At 51.0% G+C, this 13302-nt stretch overlaps 1 protein-coding gene across 1 annotated transcript; it reads left to right on the top strand.

Moving 5' to 3' along the window:
* The first annotated feature begins 1604 nt into the window (after window positions 1-1604).
* Window positions 1605-9041, top strand: lrrc73 (leucine rich repeat containing 73). Its single transcript, XM_056410796.1, has 5 exons — window positions 1605-1876; window positions 2159-2319; window positions 7694-7816; window positions 7936-8036; window positions 8826-9041. Exons 1-5 carry the CDS (start codon window positions 1605-1607, stop codon window positions 9039-9041), a joined length of 873 nt encoding a protein of 290 aa, XP_056266771.1.
* Window positions 9042-13302: the final 4261 nt, after the last annotated feature.

The following is a 13302-nucleotide window of genomic DNA, read 5'->3' as shown; positions in this document are numbered from 1 at the left end:
AAACTTGGGAGGAAGCCATGAACATGGCAACTCCGTCGGGCGATGTCTGCCTTTACTCTGTGATTCATTTCAAGGTAAAATAAAACACTGTCTCCATGGGAACAGCATCAGCACGGCCACCAGTCACTGCTGGTCCTGAAGGAGCTGGAAGCGGCTTCATCAGACACTCGTCCTGGAGGCGGAGCTGTGACTACGGGTCATATATGAACCAGACACGGGGCGCTTGATGTTCCGACATTTGTGGTATTTACACAACAAGTATAACGCAGAAATAGTTGTTTATGTCCCATGGTCGATAGCGGAAATGAAAACTGTTTTACAGTAATGTGACCGGGCTCTGTGCTGGTAACTAGGCTGAAATCTTTCTTTGGTAATGCAGAATGACATGAGGTTGCTGGGCTCTCGCATAATCAAACAGCGACACGATAGGAGGTAAACTTCTTCTGACATTTAATAAGTGAGACCCCAAGATGGCGCGATTGAGATTCTGATGTCACGTGAATACGCTCTATACAATATAATAATATATACTTTGTAATCATCATAATAATATTATATGATAATATATTACTTTTAACAATAATAACAACAAGAAGAATATAATAATAACAATAAAAATAAAGTTGATTTAAATTGCACACAGACAAAGGTCAAAGTGCTGTCCAGGGTCGTGAAAACAAAAACAAACAAAAAACAAACCAACGTCATCTCAACAGGCAGGAAAACATCATAACATGCATGATATTAAAATATGGAGCATTAAATACCCGACAACACAACAGCTGCGTAGAGGAGGCGATGTGCTCTGCAATCATAATGTCACCTCTGTGGTCCCAGGAAACCGGTCAGAGTGAGCCCTCCTCGCTGCTGCCCTCTCTGTGTCTCATAGTAACGATCACCTGCACAAACACACCGGGAGCTCGAGCTCTCCCTGACCGACGCACCGGACCCTCTGCCGGCTCCGGGACCCGAACCGATCATCGGTAACCGGGATCGATCCACTCAGACCGGATCGGAACCTGCGGCAGGATCAGAGGCACCGGAGCGGAGGACGATGACGTCAGCGTGTGAAAGTCCCGAACCTGCCCGCGTGAGCTGATCGATCGTTTATCAGGTTAATTGATCTCCTTCTTGCAAAGCCAATCAGAAGTTAGTCCGATCAGCTGATTAGTTTGTGGATATGAGGGTGCAGGTGGAGGTTTGGGGAATAATGAGTTCTAACCCTGCTTCCAGGTGCACCTGTCCCCAGGTGTCTCCAGGCCCCCCCCCCGGTGTCTCCAGGCCCCCCCGGTGTCTCCAGGCCCCCCCTGGTGTCTCCAGGCCCCCCCAGGTGTCTCCAGGTGTCCCCTGGCCCCCAGGTGTCTCCAGGCCTGGCCCCCAGGTGTCCCCAGGCCTGTTCCCCAGGTGTCCCCAGGCCTGTCCCCCAGGTGTCCCCAGGCCTGTCCCCCAGGTGTCTCCAGGCCCCCAGGCCCCCAGGTGTCTCCAGGCCCCCGGTGTCTCCAGGCCCCCAGGTGTCTCAGGCCCCCAGGTGTCTCCAGGTGTCTCCAGGCCCCCCCAGGTGTCTCCAGATGTCTCCAGGCCCCCCAGGCCCCCCTCAGGGCAGCATGCTGCCGGCCTCCATCCAGATCACGGGGGAGCTGCTGTCGGCGGCCGAGGTGCAGGCCATCGTGGAGGGCCTGCAGGAGGACGGGGTGCGGCTGCTGTCCGTCCGCGGCTGCCAGCTCTCCGACCGCGACTTCGCCCGCGTGTGCTCCGGCGTGGCGGCGTGCGGCTCGCTGGCGCAGCTCAACCTCAACCTGGGCGTCGTCTCCGGGGTCAGCCGGACCCAACGCCTGGCCGACGCCCTGAAGGCCAACCGGTCCCTGCAGACCCTGTTGTGAGTACAGGGGTTCTGATTGGCTGTTACCGCTGGAGGTCACGTGACCTCCCCGAGAGGTCACACTGCACATCAAACTACACACTACATCAAACTACACACTACATTAAACTACACACTGCACATTAAACTACACATCTAACTACACACTGTACATCAAACTACACACTGCACATTAAACTACACACTATATGACACTAAACACACACATTAAACTACACACAACAAAGCAGGATAAGCGTCTCTCAATGCTCTCTAAACTTGCTGTGATTGGCTCCTCAGTCTCCACGGCAGCCCGCTGTTGGACGCCGGGCTGGTGACCTTGAACTCGGCCCTGTCGACCCACCCGGCGCTGGTGTGTCTGGACCTGGGAGACTGCATGCTGGGAGACGAGGCGCTGGCTCTGGTCTGTGGAATGCTGCCGCCCGACGGGGCCAAGTCAGGTAACGAGAACCTCCAGGGGCCAATGTGTCATAGTGGATGATCCCAGCCACCACAGGGAACCACATGGGAACTACAACCAACCACATGGGAACTATAACCAACCACATGGGAACTACAACCAACCACATGGGAACTACAACCAACCACATGGGAACTATAACCAACCACATGGGAACTACAACCAACCACATGGGAACTACAACCAACCACAAGGGAACCACAACCAACCACATGGGAACTACAACCAACCACAAGGGAACTACAACCAACCACAAGGGAACTACAACCAACCACAAGGGAACTATAACCAACCACATGGGAACTACAACCAACCACATGGGAACTACAACCAACCACATGGGAACTACAACCAACCACATGGGAACTATAACCAACCACATGGGAACTACAACCAACCACATGGGAACTACAACCAACCACATGGGAACTACAACCAACCACATGGGAACTACAACCAACCACATGGGAACTACAACCAACCACATGGGAACTACAACCAACCACATGGGAACTACAACCAACCACAAGGGAACTACAACCAACCACAAGGGAACTACAACCAACCACAAGGGAACTATAACCAACCACATGGGAACTACAACCAAAATTACACTACACCTCATTTGAAAGCCTTGTTCTTAGTCTTTCACATCCAACCTGGAAAACACTACAGCCAATTCGATTTGTGATTCTGTACCGGCCACCAGGTCCATATTCAGAGTTTATATCTGAATTCTCAGAATTTATATCAAGTTTGGTTCTTAAAACCGATAAAGTTATTATTGTAGGAGATTTTAATATCCATGTGGATGTTGATAATGATTGCCTAGGTGCTGCATTCATCTCCTTGTTGGACTCGATTGGCTTCTGTCAGAGAGTACAGAAACCCACTCACAGCTTTGGCCACACGCTTGATCTTGTTCTTACTTATGGCGTTGACATTGAGCATTTGAACGTCTTCCCACAGAATCCTCTTCTGTCAGACCACAACCTCATAACTTTTGAATTTATACTACCGGAGTGTACTCCGTCAAAAGTTTCTACACTAGATGTCTAACTGATAGTGCTGTAGCTAAATTTAAAGAAGCGATTCCTTCTGTATTTGATTCGATACCACGTCTCAATATAACAGAGGACTCCTGGTCTAACTTTAGTCCGTCCCAGATTGATCATCTTGTTGACAGTGCCATAGGCTCTCTGAGAATGACACTGGACTCGATAGCCCCTCTGAAGAAGAAGACAGTGAGGAAGAGGAGGTTTGCTCCTGGTATAACCCTCAGACCCGCAAACTGAAGCAAGCGTCACGGCTTGAGACCATATGGCTCAACTAATCTCAAGAATCCCGCTTAGTTTGGCGAGATAGTCTTAAAACATATAAGAAGGCCCTCCGTAATGCCAGAGCAGCCTATTACTCATCAATAATAGAAAAATAAAACAACCCCAGGTTTCTCTTCAGCACTGTAGCCAGGCTGACAGAGAGTCACAGCTCTGTGAGCCGAGCATTCCTAACCTTAGTGGTAATGACTTTATGAACTTCTTTAATGAAAAGATTTTAACTATTAGGGACAAGATTAATAATCTCTTGCCCATAACCAGTGCCAATCTGTCCTCAAGTGGAATGGCCTTGGAAACCGCTGTATGCCCTGGTGTATATTTGGCGCAATTTTCTCCTATCAACCGTGACCAAATATTTTCAACGGTTTCTACTTCAACACGTCTACCTGTCTCTTGGACCCCATCCCGCGAGGCTGCTTAAAGACGTTTTGCCTTTAATTGGCGGCTCTCTATTAGATATTATCAATGTGTCTCTGCTAACAGGCCACGTACCACACTCCTTCAAGGTGGCTGTTATTAAACCTCTCCTGAAGAAGCCCACTCTGGATCCAGAGGTATTGGCTAACTACAGACCGATCTCTAACCTCCCTTCCTCTCCAAGATCCTTGAGAAAGTGGTAAATCAGTTGTGCGACTTTCTACAACATAATAAGTTATTTGAGAAATTTCAATCAGGATTTAGAAAACACCACAGCACCGAGACGGCACTGGTGAAAAAAACAAATGCCCTCTTAATGGCAGCAGATAAAGGACTCCTCTCTGTCCTGGTCTTGTTAGACCTTAGTGCTGCATTCGACACCATTGACCATGACATCCTGTTACAGAGACTGGAGCAGTCGATTGGCATTTCAGGCACGGCACTAATTTGGTTTAAATCCTATTTATCAGATCGATCTCAGTTTGTATTTGTAACCACGGCCTCGATAACCACCAATGTTAATCACGGAGTTCCACAAGGTTCTGTGCTTGGACCAATTTTATTTACCTTATACATGCTTCCTTTGGGCAATATTATCAGGAAACACTCCATAAACTTTCATTGTTATGCAGATGACACTCAACTATATTTATCGATAAAACCAGAGGAGAGCAACCAACTCTGTAAAATTCAAGCATGTCTTAAAGACATAAAACATGGATGACCTGCAACTTCTTGATGTTAAACTCAGACAAAACCAAGTAATTTTAACCGTGCCTGAGCACCTCAGAGATCAATTATCTGGTGATGTGGATTCTGTAGACGGCATTGCCCTGGCATCCAACACCACTGTAAAGAATCTTGGCGTTATCTTTGATCAGGACTTGTCCTTTAACTCCCACGTAAAGCAAATCTCAAGGACTGCATTCTTTCATCTTCGTAATATTTCAAAAATCAGGCACATCTTGTCTCAAAAAGATGCAGAAAAATTGGTTCACGCGTTCGTTACTTCGAGACTGGATTACTGCAACTCCTTATTAGCAGGCTGCTCTAATAAATCTCTTAGGTCCCTCCAGTTGATCCAGAATGCTGCAGCTCGTGTTCTCACTAAAACTAAGAAAAGAGATCACATCACTCCTGCACTAGCTGCTCTGCACTGGCCCCCAGTAAAATCAAGAATCACTTTTAAAATTCTTCTCTTAACCTACAAAGCCTTGATTGGTGATGCTCCATCATATCTTAAGGAGCTTGTCGTACCATATTGCCCCACTAGAGAGCTACGCTCACTAAATGCGGGACTACTTGTAGTTCCTAGAGTCTTAAAAAGTAGAATGGGAGCCAGAGCCTTTAGTTATCAAGCTCCTTTATGGAACCAGCTTCCAATTTCAGTCCGGGAGGCAGACACAGTCACCTCGTTTAAGAGTAGACTTAAGACCTTCCTCTTTGACAGAGCTTATAGTTAGGGCTGAATCAGGTTTGCCCTGGTCCAGCCCCTTGATATGCTGCTATAGGCTTATAGCTGCCGGGGGACGTTTTAGGATGCACTGAGTACCTATCTCCTCTTTTTTTTTCTCTCCTTAAGGATGAATTTTCATCTCTCAATCACACGTTACTAACTCTGCTTTCTCCCTGGAGTCCTTTTGACTTTACGCCGTCATGGGGGTCATCGACCCTATGAGACGGCATAGATCCTATCTGCCTGATGGATCGTCTGGTCGTGTCGTCCTGCTCCTGCCATGACTACGCCACTGTCCTGTTGAGACTCCGCCCTCCTCCTCCCCGCCATCTGCCTGATGGAGCGAGGAGGTTTCCATCGTGGAATATACTTACTATGAACTATTCATACACTCTGTCATATTCATTGGTATTTTAAATGTATTTTAACTCTAAATCCTTCTGCACATACACATTACATCTATTGCATCTGTCCATCCTAGAGGGATCCTCCGTTGCTCTCCAGGTTTCTTCCTTTTTTCCCCTGAAGGGTTATTTGGGAGTTTTCCTGGTCCGATGTGAGGTTTTGGGGCAGGGATGTCTATATGTACAGATTAAAGCACTCCGAGACAAATTTGTAATTTGTGAAATTGGGCTATACAAATAAACTGAATTGAATTGAATTGAACTACAACCAACCACATGGGAACTACAACCAACCACATGGGAACTATAACCAACCACATGGGAATAACATAACCAATGGGAACTACAAAACCAACCACATGGAACTACAACCAACCACATGGAACTACAACCAACCACAAGGAACTACAACCAACCACATGGGAACTGGCAGCCAACCTAGAGACTACAATAACCACATAGGATTACAACCAACCACATGGGAACTGGCAACCACAGGGAACTACAGCCAACCACAAGGGAACCACAGCCAACCACATGAGACACCAGCCAACCTGAGACCACAACCAACCACATGGGAACTACAACCAACCACATGGGAACTATAACCAACCACAAGGGAACTACAACCAACCACATGGGAACTACAACCAACCACATGGGAACTACAACCAACCACATGGGAACTACAACCAACCACAAGGGAACTACAACCAACCACATGGGAACTATAACCAACCACATGGGAACTATAACCAACCACAAGGGAACTACAACCAACCACATGGGAACTACAACCAACCACATGGGAACTACAACCAACCACAAGGGAACTACAACCAACCACATGGAGCGTATAACCAGCTATAACCAACCACGAGGTCCCTATGAGGAAGAGGTATATCTTCTTCCTCATAGTTAGCAGAAGGCTAAGCTAATAGCATCATTTCTTCATGTGAGCTAATGCATGAAGACAGTTCTAGGAAGAACACAGTCACAGGAGCGTGTCAAGTGACATTCAGGGAACATGTAGAATGTAGTAAAGAATGGAAATGATCCAAACTCGTGGAACGTCGGCCAATTAACGAATGAGATGACGACCCCTGAGCAGAGGTCAAGCTCTCTGAAGGACGGCTTCAGTGAAGAGGTCATGTGTCTGGACCTCCTCCCTGCTGCTGCTGTATATAGACTGTATATATATACATATACGTATTCCGAGAGGACTGGATTCTCGTGTCACGCTGTGGCTGTGTCTACTACCGGACACTTTACGAAGGACACTGCAATCCACTGACATCTTAGTGCTGCTGCTTGCCCTCACTTCTTGCCCTCACTTCTTGCCCTCACTTCTTGCCCTCACTTCTTGCCCTCACTTCTTGCCCTCTTTGTGTCCCTTGTTTACCTTTCTCCACCCCATGTGGAAACTGCCTCCTCCACCATCGCGGCAGGAGCCTTCGTGGTCTACGCTTGTGCTACCGGAGCATCTCGTCCGCCATTGTTTTAGAAATAAAATGAAAAGCTGGCGAAAGGGCTCCTCCTCTTGCGCTCCGTAGCCAAGATGGCGGCCGTTGAGGGCCAGTAGTGTCCATCGTTTACTCTGCATGTTCTGCCCGTTGGCAGGGCGCCATGCGGGGACTTTCAGTGCCCTGGTGCTGCTGGTGGTCAGGGTGGAGCCCGGAGCCTGAAAGACAAGCTCCAAGTGTCTGGGACTGGACTCAGCCTGTGTCTCTGGTCCTCCAGGCCTGAGGGAGCTGACTCTGAGCGCTAACCCAGGAATCAGCTCCAAAGGCTGGGCTCGCCTCGCCATCGCCGTGGCCCACAGCTCCCAGCTGAGAGTCCTGAACCTGGACTACAACCTGCTGGGTACTACACACTGCTACACACTACACACTGCTACACACTACACACTGCTACACACTACACACTGCTACACACTACACACTGCTACACACTGCTACACACTACACACTGCTGTGTTTCAGGGGACCAGGTCTCAGGGATGCTGGCGGTCTCGGTGGCGTCCAGCAGAACCCTGGAGGTCCTGGACCTGGAGGGGACCGGACTCACCAACCAATCAGCACAGGTTCCTCCTCCTCCTCACTGTGTCTCATTTGTCCAGCAGTGACACAGACACACACTCACACACAGACACACACACAGACAGACAGACACACACACAGACACACACTCACACACACAGACAGACACACACACACACACAGACACACACAGACACACACACAGACAGACACATAATAATAATACATTCATTTCATAAGGCGCCTTTCAAGGCACTCAAGGTCGCCGTACAACATATTTAAAAATGGACACAATTAAAAAGAACAGATAAAAGCAGAACAGTTAAAAGCAGAACAGTTAAAAGCAGAGCAGTTAAAAGCAGAACAGATAAAAGCAGAGCAGTTAAAAGCAGAGCAGATAAAAGCAGAACAGTTAAAAGCAGAGCAGATAAAAGCAGAACAGTTAAAAGCAGAGCAGATAAAAGCAGAACAGATAAAAGCAGAACAGTTAAAAGCAGAGCAGTTAAAAGCAGAACAGATAAAAGCAGAACAGTTAAAAGCAGAACAGTTAAAAGCAGAACAGTTAAGAGCAGAACAGATAAAAGCAGAACAGATAAAAGCAATACAGTTAAGAGCAGAACAGATAAAAGCAGAACAGATAAAAGCAGAACAGTTAAGAGCAGAACAGAAAAAAGCAGAACAGATAAAAGCAGAACAGTTAAGAGCAGAACAGATAAAAGCAGAACAGATAAAAGCAGAACAGCCACGAGGGGAACAGGTCAGGCAGAGGCCTCAAAGGTGAGTTTTGAGGTGAGTTTTGAATAACATGATCGAGTCCATGTTTCTGATGTCAGGGGGGCGGCTCCAGAGGGGCAGAGCCCGTGGTGGACAGACGAGCCGGGGGTCAGTCAGGTCGATGGAGGAGGCCGACCGGAGAGACCGGGTGGGGATGCTGGTTTGGAGGAGGTGAGACGGGTGTGGAGGGGCGAGGTCGTGGAGGCCTCGAAGGCATGGAGGAGGAGCTTAAAGGCAAAGCGGTGTTTGATGGGAAGCCAGTGGAGTTGCTGTAGAACAATGATGTGCAGATGGAAGGGTGTTGGTGATGATGCGGCAGCAGCGTTCTGGACCAGTTGGAGCTCATGGAGGAGACCAAAGAGGAGGGAATTGTTATCCAAGCGGGAGGTGACCAGAGAGTGGGCCAGGATGGCGGCGCTGTTGGGTGTGAGTGAAGGGCGGAGGCGGTTGATATTCCGGAGGTGGAAGTAGGCAGACCGGATGGTGGTGTTGATGTGAGTGTGGAATGACAGTGTGCTGCCGAGGACGACGCCCAGACTCTTAGCCTGAGGGGAGACCAAAGAGGAGTTGTCTATTGTCAGGGTGAAACTGGGATGCTTGGTGAGAGTGGACTTGGAGCCAATGAGGACAACCTCGGTTTTATTGCTGTTCAATTTGAGGAAGTTTGAGGTGAACCAGTATCTGATTTCCTGTCAACAGGCACAGAGGGAGGGGGGCGGGAAAGTGGAAGAGGGTTTGGAGGAAACATAGAGTTGGGTGTCGTCCGCGTAACAGTGGAATTGAATGTTATGTTTGCGGAAAATGAGTCCAAGTGGGAGGAGGTAGATGATAAACAGGATAGGACCAAGGACAGAGCCCTGGGGAACACCGGAGGAGAGGGGGAGGGGTGTGATGTGAATGATTTTATGAATACGGCCAGAGAGATATGAGTGAAACCATGAAAGGGGTGTGTCTGAAATTCCAATGGAGGCTCGTCGGTCAAGGAGGATGGAGTGGGAGATGGTGTCGAAGGCGGCACTCAGATCGAGGAGGATTGATAATAGTCCAGAGTCCGCTGCCATGAGGAGGTCATTTGAGACTTTGATGAGGGCTGTTTCTGTGACGGGGCGAAGACCGGACTGGAACTGTTCAGAGAGGTTATTGTTGGAGAGGGGAGTCTGAATCTCAGATGCCACTGTTTTTTCTAGGATTTTAGAGAGAAATGGTAGGTTGGAAATGGGACGGAGGTTTTTGAAAATGTTGGGGTCTAAACCAGGTTTCTTGAGTATTGGAGTAACAGCAGCAGATTTGAGAGGTGATGGGACAGAACCAGAGGGGAGGGGGGAGTGGATGAGGGCTGTCATCAGGGTACCAGAGAGGGGAGGAGGAGTGGATGAGGGCTGTCATCAGGGTACCAGAGAGGAGAGGAGGAGTGGATGAGGGCTGTCATCAGGGTACCAGAGGGGAGGAGGAGTGGATGAGGGCTGTCATCAGGGTACCAGAGGGGAGGAGGAGTGGATGAGGGCTGTCATCAGGGTACCAGAGAGGAGGGGGAGTGGATGAGGGCTGTCATCAGGGTACCAGAGAGGAGAAGAGTGGATGAGGGCTGTCATCAGGGTACCAGAGAGGAGAGGAGGAGGGGATGAGGGCTGTCATCAGGGTACCAGAGAGGAGAGGAGGAGTGGATGAGGGCTGTCATCAGGGTACCAGAGAGGGGAGGAGGAGTGGATGAGGGCTGTCATCAGGGTACCAGAGAGGAGAAGAGTGGATGAGGGCTGTCATCAGGGTACCAGAGAGGAGAGGAGGAGGGGATGAGGGCTGTCATCAGGGTACCAGAGAGGAGAGGAGTGGATGAGGGCTGTCATCAGGGTACCAGAGAGGAGAGGAGGAGTGGATGAGGGCTGTCATCAGGGTACCAGAGAGGGAGGAGGAGTGGATGAGGGCTGTCATCAGGGTACCAGAGAGGGAGGAGGAGTGGATGAGGGCTGTCATCAGGGTACCAGAGGGGAGGAGGAGTGGATGAGGGCTGTCATCAGGGTACCAGAGGGGGAGGAGTGGATGAGGGCTGTCATCAGGGTACCAGAGGGGAGGAGGAGTGGATGAGGGCTGTCATCAGGGTACCAGAGGGGAGGAGGAGTGGATGAGGGCTGTCATCAGGGTACCAGAGGGAGGAGGGAGGTCATAACCAGGGAGGATGGGAGGGGGTCGAGTCGGCAGGTGGATGGCTTGGTAGTCTGGATGAGTTTAGATAAAACGATGTCAGAGGGGAGTTGGAAGCAGGAGAGGTACAGAGGGGGGATACAAGTAGAAGGACAACAGGACGTATGAGGGGTCGGCTGCTGGTGGATGGCAGCTATTTTAGGATTAAACAATGACATTAGGGAGTTACAGTGTTCAGTGGAGTAGAAGTGAGGGGGAATGAGTTGTTGACCACAGAGAGAAGGGTCCTGGTGGTCCTGCTGGTCCTGGTGGTCCTGATGGTCCTGGTGGTCCCTCTGGTCCTGGTGGTCCTGCTGGTCCCTCTGGTCCTGGTGGTCCTGGTGGTCCTGATGGTCCTGGTGGTCCTGGTGGTTCTGATGGTCCCTCTGGTCCTGGTGGTCCTGGTGGTCCTGATGGTCCTGGTGGTCCCTCTGGTCCTGGTGGTCCTGGTGGTCCTGATGGTCCTGGTGGTCCTGGTGGTCCTGCTGGTCCTGGTGGTCCTGGAGGTCCTGGTGGTCCTAGTGGTCCTGGTGGTCCTGATGGTCCTGGTGGTCCTGGTGGTCCCTCTGGTCCTGGTGGTCCTGGTGGTCCTGGTGGTCCTGATGGTCCTGCTGGTCCCTCTGGTCCTGGTGGTCCTGGTGGTCCTGATGGTCCTGGTGGTCCTGGTGGTCCTGATGGTCCTGGTGGTCCTGGTGGTCATGATGGTCCTGGTGGTCCTGGTGGTCCTGATGGTCCTGATGGTCCTGGTGGTCCTGCTGGTCCCTCTGGTCCTGGTGGTCCTGGTGGACCTGGTGGTCCCTCTGGTCCTGATGGTCCTGGTGGTCCTGGTGGTCCTGATGGTCCTGGTGGTCCTGGTGGTCCTGGTGGTCCCTCTGGTCCTGGTGGTCCTGATGGTCCTGGTGGTCCTGGTGGTCCCTCTGGTCCTGGTGGTCCTGGTGGTCCCAGCACCAGCAGTGGTTGTTTGTAAAGTCTTGTGATTTGAGGAGAGGGCGTCGTTGTCTAGGAGATGTGGGCACGGTGCATCTGTTTATGAAGAGGGAGTCCGGTTTTGGTGGAAAGCCTCTCCAACTGACGTCCTGTGGCTTTCAACTGGCGGAGGTGAGGGGAGAACCAGGGGGCCGAGTGGGGGATGAGACCGTCAGTGAGATCAGCAGAGTCTGGAGACTCTCATTGTAAAGATGAACCAGACGGGGGGGTGGGGGGGCCTGTTGTGAGGTCAGCTAGATTAATGTTTGAGATGTGGAGAAAGGATATGACACGTAACTGTATGAATTTGGATCATGTTAAACTTAAATCAAATGAAATAAGCATGTGGTCGGAGATGGGGAGTGAGACCAGAGCAACAGAGCAACATGTGACCTTTAGAGTGGGTTTGAAGTGAAGATGCTGGAGGAGACGAGGTGAAGTCCTGAGGGGGGACGTGTTGTCCATGTGAAGACGGCCAACACGATGATGGGAGACGGTGAACAGGTGAGAGAAGTGGTGGATCCACTGAGGAAGTCCTGCTGTGGGCGGTAAATGTTGACTGACGGTTGGAGTCGGACCCTTCAGCTGTAGAGCCACAGAGTTGAATGTCTGGGATCCTGGCAATGATACTGATAACACCTTCCAGGTCTCGCGAGACCTCCTGTTCCGGTGAGATGGGGGGCGGTGTCAACAACCCCAGGGGACAGCCCGTGGAGCTGAGAGGAGTCGTCGGGCCACGTCTCAGGCAGAGAGGAGCAGGTCTTGGAGGAGCTGTCCCTCGCCTGAGACGGAACGGATGTTGAACAATCCACTTTGACGTCGGAGTGTTGGTTGTAGAGCTAACGTTAGCCGACCTGGCTCGGTGCGGTCCACCTTCCTGCCGGTGTTTCTCTGAGGGTGCCGGCGGGTGGAGGACCAGATGGAGTCATCGATGCGGTGGTATCGTCCCGCTCCGCGGTGAATGTACCTCCGGCGGGGGGCGAGCGGTGTCCGGGAAGAGGAGCAGGCGGAGGAGCAGATCGGTGGAATCTGAATTGGAGGAGCTCCGCTGTGAAGAGGGCCACGAGAGCTCAGCTGCTCCACGGTCACACGGTCACATGATCACACGGACACACGGACACACGGTCACACGGTCACACGGACACACGGACACACGGTCACACGGTCACACGGTCACAGGGTCACACGGTCACACGGTCACACGGTCACACGGACACACGGACACACGGTCACACGGTCACACGGTCACACGGACACACGGACACACGGTCACACGGTCACACGGACACACGGTCACACGGACACACGGACACACGGTCACACGGACACACGGACACACGGTCACACGGTCACACGGACACACGGTCACACGGTCACACGGACACACGGTCA

The sequence above is a fragment of the Pseudoliparis swirei genome, unplaced genomic scaffold (genome assembly GCF_029220125.1).
Source record: "Pseudoliparis swirei isolate HS2019 ecotype Mariana Trench unplaced genomic scaffold, NWPU_hadal_v1 hadal_27, whole genome shotgun sequence".
NCBI lineage: Eukaryota > Metazoa > Chordata > Actinopteri > Perciformes > Liparidae > Pseudoliparis > Pseudoliparis swirei.
This window is presented reverse-complemented; position numbering and strand designations above follow the sequence as displayed.

Bases quoted from the DNA above. Each gene is read 5' to 3' on its own strand.
- lrrc73 (XM_056410796.1), top strand. From the start codon at position 1,605: ATGCTGCCGGCCTCCATCCAGATCACGGGGGAGCTGCTGTCGGCGGCC. The intron at 7,817-7,935 runs GTACTACACACT...GCTGTGTTTCAG, and splicing joins CCTGGACTACAACCTGCTGG to GGGACCAGGTCTCAGGGATG. The intron at 8,037-8,825 runs GTTCCTCCTCCT...TTCTGATGTCAG, and splicing joins TCACCAACCAATCAGCACAG to GGGGGCGGCTCCAGAGGGGC.